General features: G+C 45.6%; 1 protein-coding gene across 2 annotated transcripts in view; it reads left to right on the forward strand.

Annotated features, from left to right (window-relative positions):
- The window catches only part of ACVRL1 (activin A receptor like type 1), a 153430-nt gene extending 128607 nt beyond the window's left edge, over window positions 1-24823 (forward strand). For both annotated transcript variants that reach the window (XM_077297419.1, XM_077297420.1), the window contains exon 10: window positions 22542-24823. In XM_077297419.1, the coding sequence (XP_077153534.1) occupies window positions 22542-22676 (135 nt within the window). In that variant the 3' untranslated portion in view covers window positions 22677-24823. The remainder of the gene's footprint in view (window positions 1-22541) is intronic.
- Window positions 24824-26699: the final 1876 nt, after the last annotated feature.

The raw sequence follows: 26699 nt of genomic DNA on the forward strand, positions 1-26699 counted from the left end.
ACGAGGACACCAGGTTGCAGTCTCTTTACCTCTTTACTGAAGGCTTCAGGGTCCTCAGTCCGGAATACGGTTAACCAGGCTGCGCAAGTCCGGCCGGTCCGATGGCACCTCCAGAGTTCCCTTTGCAGGTGGAAATCTGTGCCTACCTTCTAGCGCTTGTGTGTTGTGGTCCTCCCCTGCTGTGCTCTCGGGATAGTACCCCACAACTGTTGTGTCTGTTTCTCGTGTTCCCTCACAACTCGATTCTGATGTTCTTCCACGTCCCCCAGATCTTATGGTTAGGACGCACCCGTATGACGGGGAGGCTCGGAGCTCTTCTGGGACTCTAGCGTCGCCCCACTCCTGTTGTTACCCCCCTGTGTCTTCCTAGGTGAATTGGATGAGACAGCCCGCCTATAACTGACTGTCCTGCCGTAGGTTTGAAGTTTGGCCTGGAGCTCTATACTTCCTCGGCGTTCCGGCCACCGGTTATGCGCCTCAATAGGATGTTGCCTCGTCTTACAGCACGACTCCTACTGGTATTTCTCCTTGTTGCGTTGATCTCGTTTCTCACTCAGCACAATATACCTCGCTTCTTGTCCTTTCTTGGGGTACCGCCGCTATATCGTGCAGGCGCGGTCCCGTAACGTTCTTTCTGGTTGCTAGGCCTCTGTCAGGATCCCACCCCTGACAGGGACCCCTCTGAATCTTCCCCCTACAACACCCTCTGCCACAAGGTGTTGCCTGGTTCCAACCCAGTCAGCTTTCTCATCTAACTTCCTGCCTAACCCCCAGTTTTACCAGATTGTGAGGAGTGGCCTAATGAATAGAACCCTCACCCTCACCTACTGTATGCTCACCCATCCCTTGTAGATTGTGAGCCTTCGCGGGCAGGTTCCTCTCTCCTACTGTACCAGTTATGACTTGTATTGTTCAAGATTATTGTACTTGTTTTTATTATGTATACCCCTCCTCACTTGTAAAGCGCCATGGAATAAATGGCGCTATAACAATAAATAATAATAATAATAATAATAATAACCCTTAGCTCCCCCTGGAGGCCAGACTGTGAAGTGTATTGGTGTCTGTGATACCTGGTCAGATGAACTCCTTCAATGCCATCAGACGTACCATAGCCCCCCATAGTGGCGGAGCTCCAGTACTGCAACGACCAGGACTCTGGGGCGCTGCATATGCGTAATAATCAGAGGTAATACTGTGGCTCCATATGGTACCCGATTTACAGAAGAAACCAGTCTTATCTGAAAAAACTAGTCCAAGTGCTTTTTTTCATAGACAGCACTTCTACTGAAAACACTGTCACATGAACAAGGCCTTAGGCCGGTGTCACACTTGCAACTGCAATGCAAGAAAATTGCGAGAGTCTCTCGCCTCAATACCCAGCATTGCTGCCGGCATTCAGGACCCGAGCGTGTGGCTGCATGTATTTCTATGCAGCTGAATGCTCCGGTCCAAACTGATAGCAGCAGGGCAGGGTATTGATGTTAGAGACTCACGCGAGTTTCTCGCATTGCAGTTGCAAGTGTGACATCCGTCTTACACTGACTACATTTTGTGGATATTGGGCAAAGGGACATTCCCTGTGGGACCCATTCATAAGATTAGTGAGGAAAACACCATATGCACTACTAGGGAAGGTGCTCAAGTAGGTTCCCACACTATATATAAATAAGAAGAATACTTGGCACTCAACTTTGGAAGATTATTTTATGTTTAATGCAGTCAGAAATCAAAACGTTTCGGCCTGGTTTGGCCTTCATCAGTTACAGACTGCACAGTATGTGCGTAGTCTTGTCCAATTTAGTGAGTCGGACATTGGTAAAAGGATCACTCTGAATGAGCGCTGTGGAAAATGCTGTGTCCTGCAGCAACGCGGTATCCAGCGGTGGATACCGCGTTGCTGCAGGACACACGTGCACACTGTCTCTTATCACAGACCCGGCCGGCAGTGTTCATCCTTCTGACACTGATAGTCACATATTCCACAGCGCTCATTTAAAGTGATCCTTTTACCACTGTCCGACTCACTAAATTGGACAAGACTACGCACATACTGTGCAGTCTGTAACTGATGAAGACCAAACCAGGCCGAAACGTTTTGATTTCTGACTGCAATAAACACAAAATAATGTTCCAAAGTTGAGTGCCAAGTATTCTTCATATTAATTCACAAGATTGTCACCACTTTTCTGGTTAGAAAATTAGTGATTAAACCCAACTAGATAAGTAGTGTGCATGGTGTGTGTTTCTTGCTGGGGAATAGCAATAAGCTGCTTCCTTCCCTCTCCACTCTGAAACACATGCACGCTTATCTGAGATTGTATGTGCTTGGGGGACAGTCAGGAAGAAGCGTTGTCATAGCACAAGTAAATACGGTACATAACACGAGCGCTGGGCCAACAGCTATCTAAGATTTATGGCCAACTTAAGTGTTTTACTTGATCCTATGTACTTATCTGATTTACACTATTAGCACACAAGCAACAAACAGTAACGGCCTGTGCACACGTTGCAGATTTGTTGCTTTTTTCTGCACAGATTTGTTCCAAAACCTTATGGATTTCCTCATTCCCCAAAAAGTGAATGATAATCCTGAAGTATTTGTAACTTGCATATTCGATGCAGATTTAAATCAGCAGTAAGTCAATTCTTTCAGCGTTTTTCCTGCAGGTTTCACCCACACTAATGAGAAGGGAAAAATCTGCACCAGCACATTTTTGCCGCTGCATTTTTCCTGCCAAGAGATGCAGAAATTTCTGTACCAAATACTTACCGTGTGCACATACCCTAAAATGATCCTGTATCAGTAATCCAATGATAAGAAGAAAACAGTCGCAGAAATCAAAACAGCCACACAAATCGAATCTTCCGTGGAATAAAAAACCTTTGTCCTTTATTTCATTTGCACAATGTGGACAAGGTTGTAAGGGAGAGACGTTAGCAGAACATACAGAAAAAGAGGACTACGGCCGTTTTGCGTCTTGCGGAACCCGTTGAAGCATGCAAGACGCGAAACGGCGTGCAAGACGTCTCTCCCTTATAACCTTGTCCACATTGTGCAAATGAAATAAAAAACAAAGATTTTTTATTCCACGGAAGACTCGAGTTGTGCGGCTGTTTTCTTCTTATCATTGGATTACTTCATATGTGTTTTTCAGCAAGCACCTCCACACACCGTGAATATACCGTGAAGGGTGTCGTTGATTCAGAGACCACCATCTCCACCAGTAAGTCGATTTTTTTGTCTTTGTGCCATTCAATTTTTTCTTTTTTTGTGGTTCCTGTATCAATTTGTTTGAATAAGCAGGAGTGCCAAACAGTCATCCTGAGCGCCACTAGATTGTACTAGTTCAAATCAATTGAGTACAGTAAACCACACATCTGCCACATTTCCCATCACTACTGTGAGTGTCAATTCTAGATAAACATTCATAGTACATACAAATAGAATGTCTGCAATAGATTAAAGGAAACCTCTCATGTTCCCAAATATTATTAACCCCTTCATGACCGTGGGATTTTCCGTTTTTCCGTATTCGTTTTTCACTCCCCTCCTTCCCAGAGCCATAACTTTTTTATTTTTCCGTCAATTTGGCCATGTGAAGGCTTATTTTTGCTAGGTTCACTAAATGCTAAAACTGACTTGCCATTATGATTCTCCAGGTCATTACGGGTTCATAGACACCAAACATGTCTAGGTTATTTTTTATCTAAGTGGTGAAAAAAAATTCCAACTTTGCTAAAATAAAAAAATAAAAAAATTGCGCCATTTTCCGATACTCGCAGCGTCTCCATTTTTCATGATCTGGGGTCGGTTGAGGGCTTATTTTTTGCGTACCGAGCTGGCGTTTTTAATGATACCATTTTGGTGCAGATACGTTCTTTTGATCGCCCGTTATTGCATTTTAATGGCGTTTCGGATTTTTTTCTCATTACGCCGTTTAGCGATCAGGTTAATGCTTTTTTTTATTGATAGATCAGGCGATTCTGAACGCGGCGATACCAAATATGTGTAGGTTTGATTTTTTTTTATTGATTTATTTTGATTGGGGCGAAAGGGGGGTGATTTAAACTTTTATGTTTTTTTTTATTTTTTTCACATTTTTTTAACTTTTTTTTTTTACTTTTGCCATGCTTCAATAGCCTCCATGGGAGGCTAGAAGCAGGCACAACTCGATCGCCTCTGCTACATAACAGCGATCATCAGATCGCTGCTATGCAGCAGAAAATCAGGTGTGCTGTGAGCGCCGACCACAGGGTGGCACTCACAGCTACCGGCGATCAGTAACCATAGAGGTCTCAAGGACCTCTATGGTTACAATACTGAAGCATCGCCGACCCCCGATCATGTGACGGGGGTCGGCGATGACGTCATTTCCGGCCGCCCGGCCGGATGCGGTAGTTAAATGCCGCTGTCTGCGTTTGACAGCGGCATTTAACTAGTTAATAGCGGCGGGTGAATCGCGATTTCACCCACCGCTATTGCGGGCACGTCAGCTGTTCAAAACAGCTGACATGTCCCGGCTTTGATGCGGGCTCACCGCGGAGCCCTGCATCAAAGCAGGGGACCTGACGTCGGACGTACTATCCCGTCCGACGTCAGGAAGGGGTTAACCTGCACATATGGGATTAGTCTGCAGGTTAATAGCATTCTAAAGCCGTGGGGCCACCGCACTGTGAACCTAGCTACTGGGAGGAAAGTAACTTTATTCCTCCCAGCAGCCCCCGGCTTTCAGTTAGGCCGGCGTCACACATGCGAGTTTTACGGACGTAAGAGCGCAGAAACTACGTCCGTAAAACTCGCATAACATACGGCACAATTATTCTCAATGGGGCTGCTCCTATCAGCCGTATATTACGGATCCGTAATATACGGCTTTCTACGGCCGTACAAAATCGCAGCATGCTGCGTTTGTCAGCGTATTGCGCAAAAAAATCGCCAATGAAAGTCTATGGGGGCGAGAAAAATATGGATTACACACAGACCAGCAGTGTGACTTGCGAGAAATACGCAGCGGTGTTAGTGAAAAGTCGGTAATTCAATTGCCGGCTTTTCATTTCTCCTGCACAAACCCGACAGGATATGAGACATGGTTTACATACAGTAAACCATCTCATATCCCCATTTTTTTTGCATATTCCACACTACTAATGTTAGTAGTGTGTATGTGCAAAATTTCAGCGCTGTAGCTGCTAAAATAAAGGGTTAAATGGCGGAAAAAATTGGCGTGGGCTCCCGCGCAATTTTCTCCGCCAGAATGGTAAAGCCAGTGACTGAGGGCAGATATTAATAGCCAGGAGAGGGTCCATGGTTATTGGCCCCCCCGTGGCTAAAAACATCTGCCCCCAGCCACCCCAGAAAAGGCACATCTGGAAGATGTGCCTATTCTGGCACTTGGCCACTCTCTTCCCATCCCTGTAGCGGTGGGATATGGGGTAATGAAGGGTTAATGCCACCTTGCTATTGTAAGGTGACATTAAGCCAGATTAATAATGGAGAGGCGTCAATTATGACACCTATCCATTATTAATCCAATTGTTTGAACGGGTTAAAAAACACACACACACATGATTTAAAAGTATTTTAATGAAATAAACACAGCGGTTGTTTTAATAATTTATTGCTCTCTCAATCCATTTGCAGGCCCTCGCTTGGCAAAATAATAAACGCACAAGATACATACCTTCAGATGACCTATCACGTCCAACGAGGTAATCCATCTGAAGGGGTTAACTAATATTACAGGCACGAGCTGCGATAAACCACTCGCTCGTGCCTGTAATCCCCCGGGTGCTGAAAGGAAAGCAGAGTGATCTATACTTACATTGAGTCGCGGTGATGCGCCCCTGCTGGATGTTCTCATGAACTGCAGCCTGGGAACTTTTTCCCACGCTCCAGGTCATATGAGGACATCCACCAGGGGGCGCATCACCGCGACTGAAGGAAATGTAGGTCAATGACCTACATTTCATTCATTCGCCGGGGAATTACAAGCACGAGCACACAGCTGCATTAGCAGGGCTCATGCCTGTAAAATAATTAACCCCTTCAGATGGATTACCTCGTGGGACGTGACGGTTCAGCTGAGGGTATGTATCTTGTGCGTTTATTATTTTGCCAAGCGAGGGCCTGCAAATGGATTGAGAGAGCAATAAATTATTAAAACAACCGCTGTGTTTATTTCATTAAAATACTTTTTAATCATGTGTGTGTGTGTTTGTTAACCCTTTCAAACAATTGGATTAATAATGGATAGGTGTCATAATTGACGCCTCTCCATTATTAATCTGGCTTAATGTCACCTTACAATAGCAAGGTGGCATTAACCCTTCATTACCCCATATCCCACCGCTACAGGGAGTGGGAAGAGAGTGGCCAAGTGCCAGAATAGGCGCATCTTCCAGATGTGCCTTTTCTGGGGTGGCTGGGGGCAGATGTTTTTAGCCACGGGGGGGGGCCAATAACCATGGACCCTCTCCTGGCTATTAATATCTGCCCTCAGTCACTGGCTTTACCATTCTGGCGGAGAAAATTGCGCGGGAGCCCACGCCAATTTTTTCCACCATTTAACCCTTTATTTTAGCAGCTACAGCGCTGAAATTTTGCACATATACACTACTAACATTAGTAGTGTGGAATATGCAAAAAAAAGGGGATATGAGATGGTTTACTGTATGTAAACCATGTCTCATATCCTGTCGGGTTTGTGCAGGAGAAATGAAAAGCCGGCAATTGAATTACCGGCTGTTCACAGATATCGCGCTCAATGAAATCTAAATACAGAATATATATATATGTGTCTCAATGACATATATATATATATATATATATATATATATATATATACTGTATATATGTTTTCCCGAACATTTCAGCACATAAATCCATTAGATGTCGGTTTTGCAAGCCTGCGCGAAAATCTCGCAGTACGGATGCCATACGGATTACATACGGAGGATGCCATGCGCAAAATACGCTGACACACCCTCACTACGGATCAATATTTTGGGAACATTTCTCCGTATTACGGCCGTAGTACGGATGTATAATACGTGGCGTATTATCTTACGCCAAGTGTGACGCCGGCCTTATAGAGGTGCACCTTCAGTCATCGCTCAGCACACAGTGAGAAGTGACTGTGACTACGTCCCAGCACAGTGCACTGTAGGACAAGCTGTCGATCAGCGGTTTGCTGATGTCAAAGTTGTGAATCGAGGGGCCCATTGTGGTGGTGGGGTTATGCTATAGGCAGGTGTATCTTATGGTCAAAGAACACAGGTGCATTTTATTGATGCCATTGTAATAGAGTGCAGGGTTGCGTATGTCACCACGGAACAGACAGACCAACTGTTGAGGGGAATTTATTAACAGGAGTAGATTCTCCTCACAGGGAGTAAACAGGGGGTTAATAGAGGTAAATCAATAGTAAACAGTTAAACGGAAACAAAAGGGTTAACGAGTGTTCTTGTAACTTCTCAGTCCAGGGAGGTCCTGACTGAAGGGTCCTTATTCCAATGTGGGTAAAGTCACCAGCAGCACTTGAAGAGTCTGAAGTCTTTCCTGTCTTCTGAGAACTGGAGACTCCTGGAGACTCTGGGGTTAAACTTTTGCAGCCTGTTCTTCTCAAAGTGAAACTGGAACCAGGAAATAGCACAGTCTCCCATCGCTGCTGCAGGAGCCTCTGTGCACCAGGCTAACAGTCTCTCTGTAGTAACGCTGTCACACACACACTGGGCAGTTACTTATCACACTCAGGGATCTTTGCTTGTCACTGCGGTCACCAGGGCTGCACAGTCACTGTATATAAACCTATAAAAAAGCTGACAGCACACCACTTCCCATTCCCTTCACCTCTTCCTGGGTAGTCCGCTGCATCATTTTCAGTGGCGGCATCGGCTTTCTGTCCTGAGCGCGCCCCACGCATGCGCTGTGGTGCCCCCGGCCGGGTCGGGTGTTTGCGGCGTTGCCATGGGAATGGGCGGAGATGACGTTCGTCCTCCCGCCCATGCCCCATGGTGCGCCGCTGCATCCGCCGGCCGGGGACTTCCGCATCATGATGGGTGCGCGTCGATTGGACAGTGTAGCATTTTCTACCCCTATATATTTCCCAACCCATCCAGCATTTAGCCACGCCTCCTGACGAAGCCCTTTAAGGCGAAACGTACGTCGAGGTTTCTTCCTGCCCACACCACGCTGGTGCCCGGTTGCAACCATGTCTCAAGGTAATGTCCTTTACCATCCTTAGCATGCACACATTTTCCCTCAGACTTGGAGGTACCGTTGCTAGTTACATCCTTATGCCCTGTCTTTGATCTGGCACAGTGATTTTGTCATCTAATACCACACATGTGGTTTTATACCATTCTTAATGGATCCATTCCATGGATTTATGGGTTATTTTAACCTTTATTTTCACTTTATCCATTTGGAGGTCTTAGCTATTTAGTTACATCACTGTCTGCCATTGGTCTCATTCCTGGACATTCCCCAGCGTGGTTGTGGAGTCAGGTCGCCTGAACGTGCTGTGTCCGCCTCCAGCAATTTATCAACATCTGCTTTTGCTGGTGGTATTAGTGGCACGTCCTCCCTTTCACCGTTTTTGTCCACATTTAGGTATCGCACTATTATGTATATGTCATCTTAATAAAAATCATTGGTTCTTTGCTACCTCTTCTGTTTGGTTGTGAATTTTCATTTATACTTGGTTTTGGATTTTACAACCCAGCAGGTTTTTTATAGGTTTATATGTTGTGGCTTAGAGGTAGGCCCTCTGCTGGCTTAGAGGGCATTTTCGGTTTAGCTGCACAGTCACTGTCTCTGATTCAGGAGGCTTCCAAATCTACACCCCCACATCCAGCCTTCACTCTGGTGGGTATCTCAGCCTCAGTGCCCTCACAGGGAGCACGGTGCTGCAGCCTGCCCTCTCTTTGGTGCGCTGCCTTCTCTCTGCTCTCCCGCTCTTTTCTGACCACACCTCTCTCTTCCCAGCAGTCACCTCGTCCCCTCTGTCCAGGGCAGAAAGTCTTCCCCCCAACAACCCAGCTGTCTGACTATGTGGTTCCAGGCAAGGAGCAGGGAAAGCAACCTCCTCACATTCCCCCTTTCTTAAAGCTCGCCATTCCACGGGCGAGGTCTCTTCGTGCTTCTCTTTGTTCTTCTGAGGGGAGTCAGATACTGGCAATCCTTGCATCTCCTTCTGCCTTTCTTCTTGCACATACTCCCAAACTAAATGGTTTAGGAGCTGTTCATCAGTCAGGTTGAGATATGCTTTCTCTGCTTCATCAACAACTGCTGTCCTCTTCTTCTTTTTCTTCTTCTTCTTAGCCTTGCCGGTAGCAGGTGTTTGCGTAGGGGCTTCTTGCTCTTGTTCCTCAGTCTGGGGGCTTAGTACAAGGAATTCTTCTCCATAGCTCCCCCTCTCTTTGACAGGAGCATTCTCGTCAAAGCTTGAGTCAGATGAATTAAGACCATGCAGGCCGGACTCTTTGTCATCTGTGCCAGGCTCTGCGGACATCACTTCCCAGGGCTTCTCAACCACACGCCCTGTCTCACACAGCTGTTCCATTTCCCCTGTCCGATCAGGAACTGGTGAGCTGATAGCCAGCACATTCTTCACCTCAGGGGATGACATCAGTGGTTTCTCCTTCTCATTGGCTTGGACCTTGAAAACGAGTGTCGCAGGAACACTTGGCACTTTCTCTCCTTCTTCGGGAACTCGTGCTGGGCAAGGTAGTAAAGCACTTCAGTGGTCTTGAGTGAACGTCACTTTCTTTCCTCCGGACTGAGTCTCACCAACAAAACCTTCAGACCCAGGCTGTAGATCCACCAGGTTCGCCTTTACACGTTGGGACAGCGCAGTCATTTCACCAGAGATGCTTGACACCTTCTCCACCTCTCCTTGGCGTCCGACATAGTGGTACTGTCTTGTCCTAGGTGGAACTCTTCTCTTCCTGCCGTAACATTCCCTCCAGGGGTGACGTTCCCTCCAATTAGCAGGACCCTCAGAGGGGTGAGTGGATCTCTGCCACCGCTCTTCTCGGGTAGGGCAATTTCTGGACATGTGTCCCACCTTTCTGCACGTCCAGCACTCACGTCTGCGTCGGTCTGGAGGGCGCTTCAGTCTGGATCGTCGACCTCGGCGGGGGACATCTCTCATCTGCGGTTGCTCTTCACCCCAGGATACGGAGTTACACTCTGGGGCCACCACCGAAGCCTTCTTCATGCTGCGCACCTCTCCTCTATCTCTTTCTGGCGGCTTCTGCGCGTTACCTCGGGGTATGCCGCTGGTCCCCAAAACGGCAGTAAGGGCTTTCCCCAGACTCTCAATCTCCTCCCAGATTCTTCTTATCTTCAGCTGGGAATCTCGGGTCCACATCGCCTCCTCTTCATTGTGACTGGGTGCTCCGCAGTTGTAGCATCTTCGCCGAGCGGCACTAGTCTCACTTTGGGGGGCGGTCTCTCTTTCTCGCACTGGAGGGCTGTACTCTGCAGCAGGGATCTTCTTATATTCAGCCACCTCCTCACGGACTCGCTTAACCTCCGTCTTCAAGTCTTCTACCCATAGAGGGGCTGTTACCTCCCTGCTCCATACCTTTCTCACTGGCCCTACCACCCCTTGCTCTTGCTCGCGCGTGCGTGCCTCACTCCCGACCTCAGAGAAAGTCATATCTAGCTTTACGCGCATGCGCTCTCGCAGGGCCTGTTTCATCAACACATCTCGCAAGCCTGTCACCAGTTGGTCTCGCAGCACAATATCAACTGACCCCACACCTACGCCGTCCTTCCGTATAGTGGCAGTATGAAGATTCTGCAGTGCGTTCTGTTATGGTTCTCAATGGCAAGAGAACATAGCCCAGCATACATAGGAACTAGCTCTTGGAAGGATGGAAACTTAAACTGACCATGAACTAAACCTGCCGCACAACTAACAGTAGCCGGGTAGCGTAGCCTGCGTTTTATCCCTAGACGCCCAGCGCCGGCCGGAGGACTAACTAATCCTGGCAGAGGAAAATATAGTCCTGGCTCACCTCTAGAGAAATTTCCCCGAAAGGCAGACAGAGGCCCCCACATATATTGGCGGTGATTTAAGATGAAAATGACAAACGTAGTATGAAAATAGGTTTAGCAAAATCGAGGTCCGCTTACTAGATAGCAGGAAGACAGAAAGGGTACTTTCATGGTCAGCTGAAAACCCTATCAATACACCATCCTGAAATTACTTTAAGACTCTAGTATTAACTCATAACATCAGAGTGGCAATTTCAGATCACAAGAGCTTTCCAGACACAGAAACGAAACTGCAGCTGTGAACTGGAACAAAATGCAAAAAACAAACAAGGACAAAAGTCCGACTTAGCTGAAAGTTGTCTGGTAGCAGGAACATGCACAGAAAGGCTTCTGATTACAATGTTGACCGGCATGGAAGTGACAGAGGAGCAAGGTTAAATAGCGACTCCCACATCCTGATGGGAACAGGTGAACAGAGGGGATGATGCACACAAGTTCAATTCCACCAGTGGCCACCGGGGGAGCCCAAAATCCAATTTCACAACAGTACCCCCCCCTCAAGGAGGGGGCACCGAACCCTCACCAGAACCACCAGGGCGATCAGGATGAGCCCTATGAAAGGCACGGACCAGATCGGAGGCATGAACATCAGAGGCAGTCACCCAAGAATTATCCTCCTGACCGTATCCCTTCCATTTGACCAGATACTGGAGTTTCCGTCTGGAAACACGGGAGTCCAAGATTTTTTCCACAACGTACTCCAACTCGCCCTCAACCAACACCGGAGCAGGAGGCTCAACGGAAGGCACAACCGGTACCTCATACCTGCGCAACAATGACCGATGAAAAACATTATGAATAGAAAAAGATGCAGGGAGGTCCAAACGGAAGGACACAGGGTTAAGAATCTCCAATATCTTGTACGGGCCGATGAACCGAGGCTTAAACTTAGGAGAAGAAACCCTCATAGGGACAAAACGAGAAGACAACCACACCAAGTCCCCGACACAAAGCCGAGGACCAACCCGACGCCGGCGGTTGGCAAAAAGCTGAGTCTTCTCCTGGGACAACTTCAAATTGTCCACCACCTGCCCCCAAATCTGATGCAACCTCTCCACCACAGCATCCACTCCAGGACAATCCGAAGATTCCACCTGACCGGAGGAAAATCGAGGATGAAACCCCGAATTACAGAAAAAAGGAGACACCAAGGTGGCAGAGCTGGCCCGATTATTGAGGGCAAACTCCGCTAAAGGCAAAAAAGCAACCCAATCATCCTGATCTGCAGACACAAAACACCTCAAATATGTCTCCAAAGTCTGATTCGTCCGCTCGGTCTGGCCATTAGTCTGAGGATGGAAAGCAGACGAGAAAGACAAATCTATGCCCATCCTAGCACAGAATGCCCGCCAAAATCTAGACACGAATTGGGTTCCTCTGTCAGAAACGATATTCTCCGGAATACCATGCAAACGAACCACATTTTGAAAAAACAGAGGAACCAACTCAGAAGAAGAAGGCAACTTAGGCAGGGGAACCAAATGGACCATCTTAGAGAAACGGTCACACACCACCCAGATGACAGACATCTTCTGAGAAACAGGAAGATCCGAAATAAAATCCATCGAGATGTGCGTCCAAGGCCTCTTCGGGATAGGCAAGGGCAACAACAATCCACTAGCCCGAGAACAACAAGGCTTGGCCCGAGCACAAACGTCACAAGACTGCACAAAGCCTCGTACATCTCGTGACAGGGAAGGCCACCAGAAGGACCTTGCCACCAAATCCCTGGTACCAAAGATTCCAGGATGACCTGCCAACGCAGAAGAATGAACCTCAGAAATGACTTTACTGGTCCAATCATCAGGAACAAACAGTCTACCAGGTGGGCAACGATCAGGTCTATCCGCCTGAAAATCCTGCAAGGCCCGCCGCAGGTCTGGAGAAACGGCAGACAATATCACTCCATCCTTAAGGATACCTGTAGGTTCAGAATTACCAGGGGAGTCAGGCTCAAAACTCCTAGAAAGGGCATCCGCCTTAACATTCTTAGAACCCGGTAGGTATGACACCACAAAATTAAACCGAGAGAAAAACAACGACCAGCGCGCCTGTCTAGGATTCAGGCGTCTGGCGGACTCAAGATAAATTAAATTTTTGTGGTCGGTCAATACCACCACCTGATGTCTAGCCCCCTCAAGCCAATGACGCCACTCCTCAAAAGCCCACTTCATGGCCAAAAGCTCCCGATTCCCAATATCATAATTCCGCTCGGCGGGCGAAAATTTACGAGAAAAAAAAGCACAAGGTTTCATCACGGAGCAGTCGGAACTTCTTTGCGACAAAACCGCCCCAGCTCCGATTTCAGAAGCGTCGACCTCAACCTGAAAAGGAAGAGCAACATCAGGCTGACGCAACACAGGGGCGGAAGAAAAGCGGCGCTTAAGCTCCCGAAAGGCCTCCACAGCAGCAGGGGACCAATCAGCAACATCAGCACCCTTCTTAGTCAAATCAGTCAATGGTTTAACAACATCAGAAAAACCAGCAATAAATCGACGATAAAAGTTAGCAAAGCCCAAAAATTTCTGAAGACTCTTAAGAGAAGAGGGTTGCGTCCAATCACAAATAGCCCGAACCTTGACAGGATCCATCTCGATGGAAGAGGGGGAAAAAATGTATCCCAAGAAGGAAATCTTTTGAACCCCAAAAACGCACTTAGAACCCTTCACACACAAGGAATTAGACCGCAAAACCTGAAAAACCCTCCTGACCTGCTGGACATGAGAGTCCCAGTCATCCGAAAAAATCAGAATATCATCCAGATACACGATCATAAATTTATCCAAATAATCACGGAAAATGTCATGCATAAAGGACTGAAAGACTGAAGGGGCATTAGAAAGGCCAAAAGGCATCACCAAATACTCAAAGTGGCCCTCGGGCGTATTAAATGCGGTTTTCCACTCATCCCCCTGCTTAATTCGCACCAAATTATACGCCCCACGGAGATCTATCTTAGAGAACCACTTGGCCCCCTTTATGCGAGCAAACAAATCAGTCAGCAGTGGCAACGGATATTGATATTTAACCGTGATTTTATTCAAAAGCCGATAATCAATACACGGCCTCAAAGAGCCATCTTTCTTAGACACAAAGAAAAAACCGGCTCCTAAGGGAGATGACGAAGGACGAATATGTCCCTTTTCCAAGGACTCCTTTATATATTCTCGCATAGCAGCATGTTCAGGCACAGACAGATTAAATAAACGACCCTTAGGGTATTTACTACCCGGAATCAAATCTATGGCACAATCGCACTCCCGGTGCGGAGGTAATGAACCAAGCTTAGGTTCTTCAAAAACGTCACGATAGTCAGACAAGAATTCAGGAATCTCAGAGGGAATAGATGACGAAATGGAAACCAAAGGTACGTCCCCATGCATCCCCTTACATCCCCAGCTTAACACAGACATAGCGTTCCAGTCGAGGACTGGGTTATGAGATTGCAGCCATGGCAATCCAAGCACCAACACATCATGTAGATTATACAGCACAAGAAAGCGAATAATCTCCTGATGATCCGGATTAATTCGCATAGTTACTTGTGTCCAGTATTGTGGTTTATTACTAGCCAATGGGGTGGAGTCAATCCCCTTCAGAGGTATAGGAGTTTCAAGAGGTTCTAAATCATACCCACAGCGTTTGGCAAAGGACCAATCCATAAGACTCAAAGCGGCGCCAGAGTCGACATAGGCATCCGCGGTAATAGATGATAAAGAACAAATCAGGGTCACAGATAGAATAAACTTAGACTGAAAAGTGCCAATTGAAACTGACTTATCAAGCTTCTTAGTACGCTTAGAGCTTGCTGATATAACATGAGTTGAATCACCACAATAAAAGCACAACCCATTTTTTCGTCTAAAATTCTGTCGTTCGCTTCTGGACAGAATTCTATCACATTGCATATTCTCTGGCGTCTTCTCAGTAGACACCGCCAAATGGTGCACAGGTTTGCGCTCCCGCAGACGTCTATCGATCTGGATAGCCATTGTCATGGACTCATTCAGACCCGCAGGCACAGGGAACCCCACCATAACATCCTTAACGGCATCAGAGAGACCCTCTCTGAAATTCGCCGCCAGGGCGCACTCATTCCACTGAGTAAGCACAGACCATTTACGGAATTTTTGGCAGTATATTTCAACTTCATCTTGCCCCTGAGATAGGGACATCAAGGCTTTTTCCGCCTGAAGCTCTAAATGAGGTTCCTCATAAAGCAACCCCAAGGCCAGAAAAAACGCATCCACATTGAGCAACGCAGGATCCCCTGGAGCCAATGCAAAAGCCCAATCTTGAGGGTCGCCCCGGAGCAAGGAAATCACAATCCTGACCTGCTGAGCAGGATCTCCAGCAGAGCGAGATTTCAGGGACAAAAACAACTTGCAATTATTTTTGAAATTTTGAAAGCAAGATCTATTCCCCGAGAAAAATTCAGGCAAAGGAATTCTAGGTTCAGATATAGGAACATGAACAACAAAATCTTGTAAATTTTGAACTTTCGTGGTGAGATTATTCAAACCTGCAGCTAAACTCTGAATATCCATTTTAAACAGGTGAACACAGAGCCATTCCAGGATTAGAAGGAGAGAGAGAGAGGAAGGCTGCAATATAGGCAGACTTGCAAGTGATTCAATTGAAAGCACACTCAGAACTGAAGGAAAAAAAAAAAAAAAAAAAAATCTTTTAGCAGACTTCTTTTTTCTCTCCTTTCTCTGCCAATTAATTTAACCCTTTGTGGGCCGGTCAAACTGTTATGGTTCTCAATGGCAAGAGAACATAGCCCAGCATACATAGGAACTAGCTCTTGGAAGGATGGAAACTTAAACTGACCATTAACTAAACCTGCCGCACAACTAACAGTAGCCGGGTAGCGTAGCCTGCGTTTTATCCCTAGACGCCCAGCGCCGGCCGGAGGACTAACTAATCCTGGCAGAGGAAAATATAGTCCTGGCTCACCTCTAGAGAAATTTCCCCGAAAGGCAGACAGAGGCCCCCACATATATTGGCGGTGATTTAAGATGAAAATGACAAACGTAGTATGAAAATAGGTTTAGCAAAATCGAGGTCCGCTTACTAGATAGCAGGAAGACAGAAAGGGTACTTTCATGGTCAGCTGAAAACCCTATCAATACACCATCCTGAAATTACTTTAAGACTCTAGTATTAACTCATAACATCAGAGTGGCAATTTCAGATCACAAGAGCTTTCCAGACACAGAAACGAAACTGCAGCTGTGAACTGGAACAAAATGCAAAAAACAAACAAGGACAAAAGTCCGACTTAGCTGAAAGTTGTCTGGTAGCAGGAACATGCACAGAAAGGCTTCTGATTACAATGTTGACCGGCATGGAAGTGACAGAGGAGCAAGGTTAAATAGCGACTCCCACATCCTGATGGGAACAGGTGAACAGAGGGGATGATGCACACAAGTTCAATTCCACCAGTGGCCACCGGGGGAGCCCAAAATCCAATTTCACAACAGCTATGGTACGTCTGATGGCACTGAAGGAGTTCATCTGACCAGGTATCACAGACACCAATACACTTCACAGTCTGGCCTCCAGGGGGAGCTAAGGGTTCTATTCATTAGGCCACTCCTCACAATCTGGTAAAACTGGGGGTTAGGCAGGAAGTTAGATGAGAAAGCTGACTGGGTTGGAACCAGGCAACACCTTGTGGCAGAGGGTGTTGTAGGGGGAAGATTCAGAGGGGTCCCTGTCAGGGGTGGAATCCTGACAGAGGCCTAGCAACCAGAAAGAACGTTACGGGACCGCGCCTGCACGATATAGCGGCGGTACCCCAAGAAAGGACAAGAAGCGAGGTATATTGTGCTGAGTGAGAAACGAGATCAACGCAACAAGGAGAAATACCAGTAGGAGTCGTGCTGTAAGACGAGGCAACATCCTATTGAGGCGCATAACCGGTGGCCGGAACGCCGAGGAAGTATAGAGCTCCAGGCCAAACTTCAAACCTACGGCAGGACAGTCAGTTATAGGCGGGCTGTCTCATCCAATTCACCTAGGAAGACACAGGGGGGTAACAACAGGAGTGGGGCGACGCTAGAGTCCCGGAAGAGCTCCGAGCCTCCCCGTCATACGGGTGCGTCCTAACCATAAGATCTGGGGGACGTGGAAGAACATCAGAATCGAGTTGTGAGGGAACACGAGAAACAGACACAACAGTTGTGGGGTACTATCCCGAGAGCACAGCAGGGGAGGACCACAACACACAAGCGCTAGAAGGTAGGCACAGATTTCCACCTGCAAAGGGAACTCTGGAGGTGCCATCGGACCGGCCGGACTTGCGCAGCCTGGTTAACCGTATTCCGGACTGAGGACCCTGAAGCCTTCAGTAAAGAGGTAAAGAGACTGCAACCTGGTGTCCTCGTTATTTACTGCGACCGGCACTTCACCGCACCATAACATCATCACCATACTTCCACTTTCATTGTACGCCCCCCAGCAGGGTCACGGACCGGGTCTAGCCACCGTGACAACCCCAGAACAGAGACTCAGAGGCCCAGTACCGGGTACCCCTCGGCCCTGCGGCAGTGGGGGCGCTGCACATACATAATTTTATAACATAGGAAGTAGTAAATGAATACCGTATATACTCGAGTATAAGCCGAGATTTTCAGCCCAAATTTTTGGGCTGAAAGTGCCCCCTCGGCTTATACTCGAGTCATGATCGGTGGTGGGGTCGGCGGGTGAGCACTGTCATATACTTACCTGCTTCCGGGGCTCCTGGCACCCCCCCTGCACGTCCCACTGTCTCTGGGTGCCGCAGCCTCTTCCCCTGAGCGGTCACGTGGGACCGCTCATTAGAGAAATGAATAGGCTGCTCCACCCCCCATAGGGGCGGAGCCGCCTATTCATTTCTCTAATGAAGCGGTGGCGGTGACCGCTGATAGAGAAAGAGGCTGCGGCACCGAAGACAGGCAGGGGGAAGGAGCGGGACGCCGGGAGCAGGTAAGTATGTCATATTCACCTGTCCTCGTTCCACATAGCCGTGGGGGCCGAGCCATCTTCCCGGCGTCTCTCTGCACTGACTGTTCAGGCAGAGGGCGCGATGACGCATATAGTGTGCGCGCCGCCCTCTGCCTGATCAGTCAGTGCGGAGAGACGCCGGGAAGATGGCGCCGAGGAGCTGCAAGCAAGACAGGTGAGTATGTGTTTTTTTGTTTTTTTTTTATTGCAGCAGCAGCAGCACAGATTTATGTGGAGCATCTATGAGGCAATGGTGCAGAGCACTATATGGCAGAGCAACGGTGGGGCAACGGTGCAGAGCACTATATATGGCACAGCTGTGGGGCAACGGTGCAGAGCACTATATATATGGCACAGCTATGGGGCAACGGTGCAGAGCACTATATGGCAGAGCTATGGGGCAACGGTGCAGAGCTCTATATGGCACAGCTATGGGGCAATGGTGCAGAGCATTATATATATGGCACAGCTATCTATGGGGCAACGGTGCAGAGCATTATATATATGGCACAGCTATCTATGGGGCAACGGTGCAGAGCATTGTATATATGGCACAGCTTTATGTGGAGTATCTATGGGGCAACGGTGCAGAGCATTGTATATATGGCACAGCTTTATGTGGAGCATCTATGGGGCCATAATGAACGGTGCAGAGCATTATATATGGCACAGCTTTATGTGGAGCATCTATGGGGCCATAATGAATGGTATGGAGTATCTATTTTTAATTTTGAAATTCACCGGTAGCTGCTGCATTTTCTACCCTAGGCTTATACTCGAGTCAATAAGTTTTCCCAGTTTTTTGTGGCAAAATTAGGGGGGTCGGCTTATACTCGGGTCGGCTTATACTCGAGTATATACGGTAATAGCTGTTGTAAAAAGCGTATTGTACATGGATGTCCCACTTTTCTGGATATTTTTTTATACTGCTGTGTGAGCCCACCATTAGAAAAGTGTAAGGGGAGTGGAGAAATATTCTATTCCTCTGGATCAACAATGCCATTAACAGACATTACTACATTGATAAACCTGCCGCACGGTTTCTTTCTCATGTATTGATATGGTGTGACATTATCCCTGAGTGCAGCCGTGCGCATCTATCCATCAATTCTTTATAAATATATTGATACGTTGCACTGCTAGGCAATGAACGGGCGAATCTTCTATTATGTGTTTTGGCCCCTAATACTCCATGCTTCTGGCCTGGCTTGTGGCCTAAAATGCAGGTACAGCAGAATGTACAGACAATTTATTTTCTATTTGTAGAACAAGTTACCATGACATTTTCCTTTTTCTGTTATGGATTAACCAGATCTTGATAAAACACATCCAGCGCCCATTTTTGCTTTTATAAAGAAATATTAATAAAACTTTGGTGTGATACGAGGAAATTGGAAACTATGAGGTGTGACTTCCTGTGTTGCTCATACCGTATCTGGGCTTACTAGGCGTGTATCCCGAGCTGCTTCATCATTCGAAAGGAGAGACATTTTACTATTTTACTTGATTTCTATAATTTGTGGTCCAGACAGGCGCAGACTGACCCACAGGGTAACAGGGGACTTTCCTGGTGGGCCCCTGTACAGATCTTGGCCTCCAACGCTACTGGATCAGTACTTGGCATAATTCACTTGATTCATTCTGTACAGAAAAATAGCAGCATCTCATCATTCATTAACCAAACTACCCAGTTTATTATTATATAGAGATATAGTTAAATTTGTGAACGAGGCTAGTGTAATATTTGTATGCAGGTGAAAAGTGGGGACCCCCAAGGTCAATGTTACTGGTGGGCCCTTGGCACCCCAGTCTAACACTGGGTCCAGATGGAATGCATCACCCTAAAATCTTGCAAGTAACATGTACTTAGGTAAGGTTAAGTTCATACTTGCAGCAGAGCCTTTTTTCCATTAACATGATGATCTCCAGAGTGGAAACCAAACCGTTATAGTGAATGGGTCCATTGGGCTCTGTTTGTATCTGCCATAGGATGGATAAGTTTTTTACCATTTATGTGTTCATATACCGGTGCTGAAAAAAAATGCCGAATGCTAGTTTGAACTTAGCGTAAGCAAGATGGTCATAAAAAGTTTTACTACTATAGTAAGTGATATTGGATACTGCTGAGAAAGAAGCTGAGCTGCAGTTCTCTGCCAATGGGTGTCTGGAAGTGCTGCTCCGCAGGAGGGCTGCCAAGGGGGCATCTGCCAATTCGTTTTTAGAACTGATGGGATTCCTAGAGATCAGGCCACAGCAATCAGAGTATTATGGCTTATTCCAGCTTTACGTCTCAACATTAAATGTTAGAAATACACCCTTTATGTTATATCGTAACTACAAGTTTGTGGACCCCCAACCATCACATCACTAGCTTGTCCTGTTCCAAATCCTTGGGCGTTGTGCTCTACGGAAGCATATAAGACAGAGGAACATGAGAAGATTTTGAGGTATATGAGTGACCAGACTTTTATGAATGGGGAATTGACCCCCTAATTATTGGGTTAAGACCCTACATGAGTAATTTCATTGGTAAATCTAGAGCCACTGCAGAAACAGATTTGTACAGGAAGATTTGCTGACTCTACTGGGACTTGGACATTTTTGACATATTTAAGTTGGTCCTTCAACGTCTTTATATAAATATTCATTTTCTTTCAAAGGTGTTTATGTGTTAAGTAAAGCGATATGTTTGCATGCTTGAGACCATCGTAGAGATTGTATGTAATGAATATCTCCAAAAAATAGAGACTATTTATGTTCCTTGTTGCGTCACACTTTTTATTGCTTCAATGGATCTAATCTAAGAAGGAAACAACTTTGCAAATAATTCTCATTAACAATTTCCTACCGTTTTGTGTCTATAACTGCAATGCAGATATATACTGTATGTCTCATAATAACATAACACAGCGTAGGTCAGTATGGGAGCTGTGTATACAAAGCGGTGGGATATTTTTAATGAAGACCATTTGCACAGTTGTTTTATTATTCATTTTAAGTGTTTTAGAAGAACTGGTGGTGAAGGTGGACATAGCCTTTAAATCTATTCCCATTTGTAGTGGTTTGAAAGTTAAACCTTGCTACAGCTGACCACAGTGTGTGAGGATAGAGCAATGCAACAGTAAAAAATGACCAATCTGTGCACTGCAACACAATATACAGCTCTGGCAAAAATTAAGAGACCACTGAAAAATGTTTAGTTTGTCTGACTTTTCTCTTAATAGGTATATTTTTGAGTAAAATGTAATTTGTTCATTTATTCTATAAACTTTTGACAACATGTGTCTGAATTTCCAAGCAATAAATTTTGTATTTTTTTTCTGGCAAAGAAAAATGGTCAAAATTAACCCCCCCAGTGCTTTCAGACCTCAAATAATGCAAAGGGAACAATTTCATAATCATTTAGAAACAACAATACTAATGGTTTAACTCAGGAAGAGTTCAGAAATCAATATTTTGTGGAATAACCATGATTTTTAATCACTGCTTGTCATGCTTTCGATCATTCTTTCACATTGCTTCTGGCGCAAAAATTGAAGCAGTTCTTCTTTGTTTGATGACTTGTGACTATCCATCATCCTCTTGATTACATTCCAGAGTTTTTCAATGGGGTTCAGGTCTGGAGATTGGGCTGCCCATGACAGGGTTTTGATGTGGTCGTCTCTTAATCTGCCTGAGCTGTATATACGTTTTTATGAACACTGTTCTGCAGAATATAGAAAGGAATTAATCTTATGCTATGTTTAAAAAGTAATATCTTACCTTTACATTAACTGAGTAGCTTCTAAACATCACTTTACTTTCCACTGTGACAAATATGAGAAACAATAGACTTTTTAAGCTCTTTGTTTTGTCTGTTTACCATTTTGCCCAAATCACTTAAAGGTGTTGTCCACTACTAGGATAACCCCTTCGTGATCTAAATGTTTGGTCCTGATAAAGTAATAAAGCCTATACTCGCATCCCATGCCATTGCTGTTCCAACGATGTCAGCACTCACGGTCCTGGATCTCTCATGCGGTTGTTGTGACACGTGTCCCTGGCGCTCAGTCAGCGCTGGCGTCACTGTCCCCGCCTTGGGACATTTTGAACCTAAAGAGGAAATCCGGGCTGCAGCTGCTCTCTTCCTCTTCATGTTCAAAATGTCCCAAGGTGAAGGCAGTGACGCCAGCGCTGATTGGGCACCGGAGTCATGTGTCTCAAAACTGCACGAGAGCCCCGGGACCACGAGTGCCAGCATGGGAGGCAAGTATAGGCTTTTTTATTTTATCAGCCCAAAACTTTTAGATCAAGAAGGGGTTGCCCTAGTAGAGGACAACCTCTTTAAAGCACTTTTTCTAAATGTCAGAAACCAATATCTGCTATAAATCTGTGGACTAAAGCTCTTCTTACCTGGAAAAAATGAAAAAAAAAATCTGTTTCCTGAAATAAAAGCATAAATAATGTCTAGAAAATGTAACCTATTTTCCCATCTTCTTACTAGATATTATCAGCACTTATGAAGATCATGAGAGAATGTTGGTACCAGAGTCCATCAGCGAGGCTTACTGCTCTGAGGATCAAGAAGACATTAAACAACCTGAACAATTCCCTGGAACAGAGGAAACAAGACTGTTGAAACCGGTGACCAACTTTGTGATTTGCACATTGTAAGAACTCAAGATTGACATGAAGCCAAGGGAGAACATTCTAGATATTTATAGTCATTGATATGTTCCAGACTACAAAGCACATCACCATCTGACTTGGATCCCATCCTAGGCACCAGCAGAACTCATGGCAAGAATAACACAACTAGCACCCTTACCAGATATTAGTAATCCGTGCCTTCTAGATCTTGTTGGGTATAAATATTCAGCAATATTGAATCTATATTTAACTCTTTACATGACCAATGTATGTATACTACTGAGCATCATAGCATCATACATAGTAAGAATGATTTGAGAAATTCACTGTGTACTTGTCCTTTCACACAGCCCTGTAGAACATTACATTCTTGGTGCCCTCATCACTTGCAAGGTAAAACAGCTTTGGGTGCACATACCAGGCTTGTAATTCCTGGAACTGTCCGGATTCACGTGCCCTGTACCTTGCCATTCACTGTTTTTTGAGTTGGTGGTCCTTATCAGCATTCTTCAAGCACTATAAATGTTTAAAGGTCCAACCCGCATATATTGATTCTGCCATTGTCCAAAGACTTGCTTGTCCCAAACTGAAAGCCCAACTCTGTTTTGCCTGTAGGCAGAAGATCAGCTCCCTTTGCTCCATTTTGGTGTTTCTGCTGATAGACAGATTGCACTTTACATGAGGCAGTGGGCAGCATGTTAAACAAAAGGGAGGCACTTTGTGGACATCACTTTGAAGTGATTTATTTAAATTTTTTTTTTTTGGGGGGGGGGAACACAACATAAACTATACATGAGGTGATTTGCAGACTGTCTCCTTTACCCATCTATCAAATGAGATCCTGGTGTCTGAAAATACTATCACCATTTTTTTATAAGCTTTATTCTATAGCTTTCTTTACATTTATAATAAAGAACACGCTGTTCTTATGGATCTCATATATAGGCTATTACTAATCTTCTGGTATCAAACTCAATAGGATCCACCTTGTATGTAGGAGATGAGCAAATCCTTAGAGCTCTGCAATGCTAAAATAGGCATACATTTGGCCTTCAGCTTCACCTGGTCCATCTACTAGGAGAAAAGGTGATGTATCATTCAAAGATACATGTATATAATGTACACAATAAGGATTTTTAATATAGGCACATTTTTACTGCAATCTTTCATATCAACACGATTTATTGAAGGAGTTAGTTTTTTTTGTTTTGTTTTTTACTTTAATGCATGTATTCATCAAATACAAATGAAAAAATAATCTTTGCAATTGGATTCATTCAAGATTTGCACTGTTTGCCTTCTATAGCTTCTGTGCTGCACTTTTGTATTGTTAGCTGCAGAATGAAGTAGCTGAGAATCCATCAGTGAGCTTGTTCTCAGGGTCTGACAGAAATTGTAACTCTTTTCTTTGACTTTTTTCAAGCTCCTCTCAGATGATTTATGACCACAGGCCTCATCGAAGTAGAATTTGGAGGGAATTGCAGAGCCTATAAAAGCCAAACAATGCAAACGTTTTAATGTAATCATATTGCAAAAATGATTTTTAGCCCAAATACATGTATTTAAGTAAAAAAAAACATGTTCCCCTAGGTGGGCAAACCACCTTGACATGTGGGATGAGAGCAGAACTTAGTTGATTGCTTCCCCTCCTTCATTTAGCGATCTGTGGAGGTTTCAGAACCCACAAACCCACTAATGAAAACTTGATATTTATGAGATGTCAAAAGTTTTTTGGAACGAGTTATTTTCAGTTGTGCGACCTGTATACAGTACATTGAAGTTTGAAATATATAGAATTATGCCTGATCTCTGCTTATATACCGCATTTTTCGGACTATAAGACGCACCGGACCATAAGACGCACCCCAAATTTGGGGTGAAAATTGCAGAAAAAAAGATTTTTTATAAGATGGGGGTCCGTCTTATTGTCCGAATTTACAGTGTCTTACCTGAGGGCTGGTGGTGGCAGAGCAGTGTCACAGGAGGCATGGTGTCGGCAGAGGTGCGGTGATGCAGTGGGCGATATGGCGTGCACCTGAGCAGGGTCCCTTCCTGTTTAGGTGGGTGACGCCACGACCTGGTGTCCATGGGGGGGTTGCAGCAGTGCTGTGGTGGCGGCAGAGGTGCGGGGATGATGAGGCGCAGTGAGCGGTATGGCGTGAGCAGGGTCCCTTCCAAAGGTGAGGTGATGCATTGGCCCGGTATCCAAGGTAAGCAGCAGAGCCGGGTGAATCATTGCTTTATCAGTGGTGGCGGCCATCTTCCTGAGGCCGCGTGTGCGCAGATGAAGTGCTCTGCTTCCCGGGGCTTCAGGAAAATGGCCGCAGGAGGCCACTCATGCGCAGATAGAGATTGTAGTGGCCATTTTCCTGAAGCCGAGTTCGCAGATTTAGATCTCGGCTTCAGGAAAATGGCCGCCGCGATCTCCATCTGCACATGCGCGGCCTCCCGCGGCCATTTTCCTGAAGCCCCGGGAAGCAGAGCACTCCATCTGCGCACTCGCGGCCTCAGGAGGATGGCCGCCACCACCGATAAAGCCATGATTCACCCGGCTCTGCTGCTTACCTTGGATACCGGGCCGCTGCGTCACCTCACCTGTGGAAGGGACCCCGCTCACGCCATAATGCTCACTGCGCCTCATCATCCCCGCACCTCTGCCGCCGCCGCACCTCTGCCGCCACCACACCACTGCCGGTAAGCCTGCATTCCAACTATAAGACGCACTCCCCATTTTCCTCACATTTTTTGGGGGGAAAAAGTGCATCTTATTGTGCAAAAAATACGGTAGTAACTTTGCATCTGTATTAAACTCTTTACATGACCAATGTAGATATACTGTTACAATGTATGTATTACCTATTATTAAAAATCCTCATCATTTTCAAGAATGGAAGAGTTTTTAATTCTTTATTGCTCATTGTCTAGGTTACCGACCACTGCTGCAGTGTATCAGCAGTGGCCAGTCTTCTAGGCAAGAAGCGAAGCGCTTGGAGGCTCTTTGCTATAGAGCTTGCAAGCGCTCCTCTGATGCTGCAGATGCAAAATTGCCTTATGTAGCGGCATCGGAAAGCACCCAGTGAGGGCCAGTGGCGCAACTATTTCGCTAGTCTGATCTGTCAGTCAATCAAAAATGGCAAGCTGGAACCTGGGAGGTTGGGTAGCAGGGTGCTCTGAACAACAAAGATGGAACCAACCTTTTTATCAGGATATTTGACCTTCAGAAGTATTTGTTGTTACAACTCAGGACTCATTTCTTAATTCCTTGTCGTCATTTATAGTCACTGATTTCCCTGTATTCTGCCTAGAAGAAAAGCGATGTCAAATAATTGCTTCTAAATGCTGATATATTACTTCTGTAAACGCATCATTTGCCAAAAGAGATTAGGAAAATGCTAATTTCAGTTACTATGAGGCTGCCGTCACACTAGCAGTATTTGGTCAGTATTTTACATCAGTATTTGTAGCCAAAACCAGGAGTGGGTGATAAATACAGAAGTGGTGCATATGTTTCTATTACACTTTTCCTCTATTTGTTCCACTCCTGGTTTTGGCTTACAAATACTGATGTAAAATACTGACCAAATACTGCTAGTGTGACGGCAGCCTTACATATATCATTCTTGACAAGTATACTACTTTGCTATAACTGGATCAGGTTCTGTTCACACTGGTGTTCGGTTTTCCACTCCTCCTCACTGGCAGAACTTAAAGGCTGTATACATCTTTTCACATATTTTTTTTTATTGTTCATTTGCTTCCTATTTGCTAAATTAAGCAATTTTTTAAATAGTTTTCATTAACAGTTTACTAAATTTTTGCTGCTGCAGTATCATTCCTTCTTCAAACTGAATGTTCTGAAAAAATTGGGTATGTAAATACTTTTATGCCCAAAAAGAAGAAAGTATTCTAAGAGATACCTTTATCAACTAACCAGAAAAAAAAAATCTTGTTCTGGTTAGCCAATAAAGGTATCACTCTTGGGCTATGTTCACATGTTGCGTTTTTGCTGTGA

The sequence above is a fragment of the Ranitomeya variabilis genome, chromosome 3, assembly GCF_051348905.1.
Source record: "Ranitomeya variabilis isolate aRanVar5 chromosome 3, aRanVar5.hap1, whole genome shotgun sequence".
Classification (NCBI taxonomy): Eukaryota; Metazoa; Chordata; class Amphibia; order Anura; family Dendrobatidae; genus Ranitomeya; species Ranitomeya variabilis.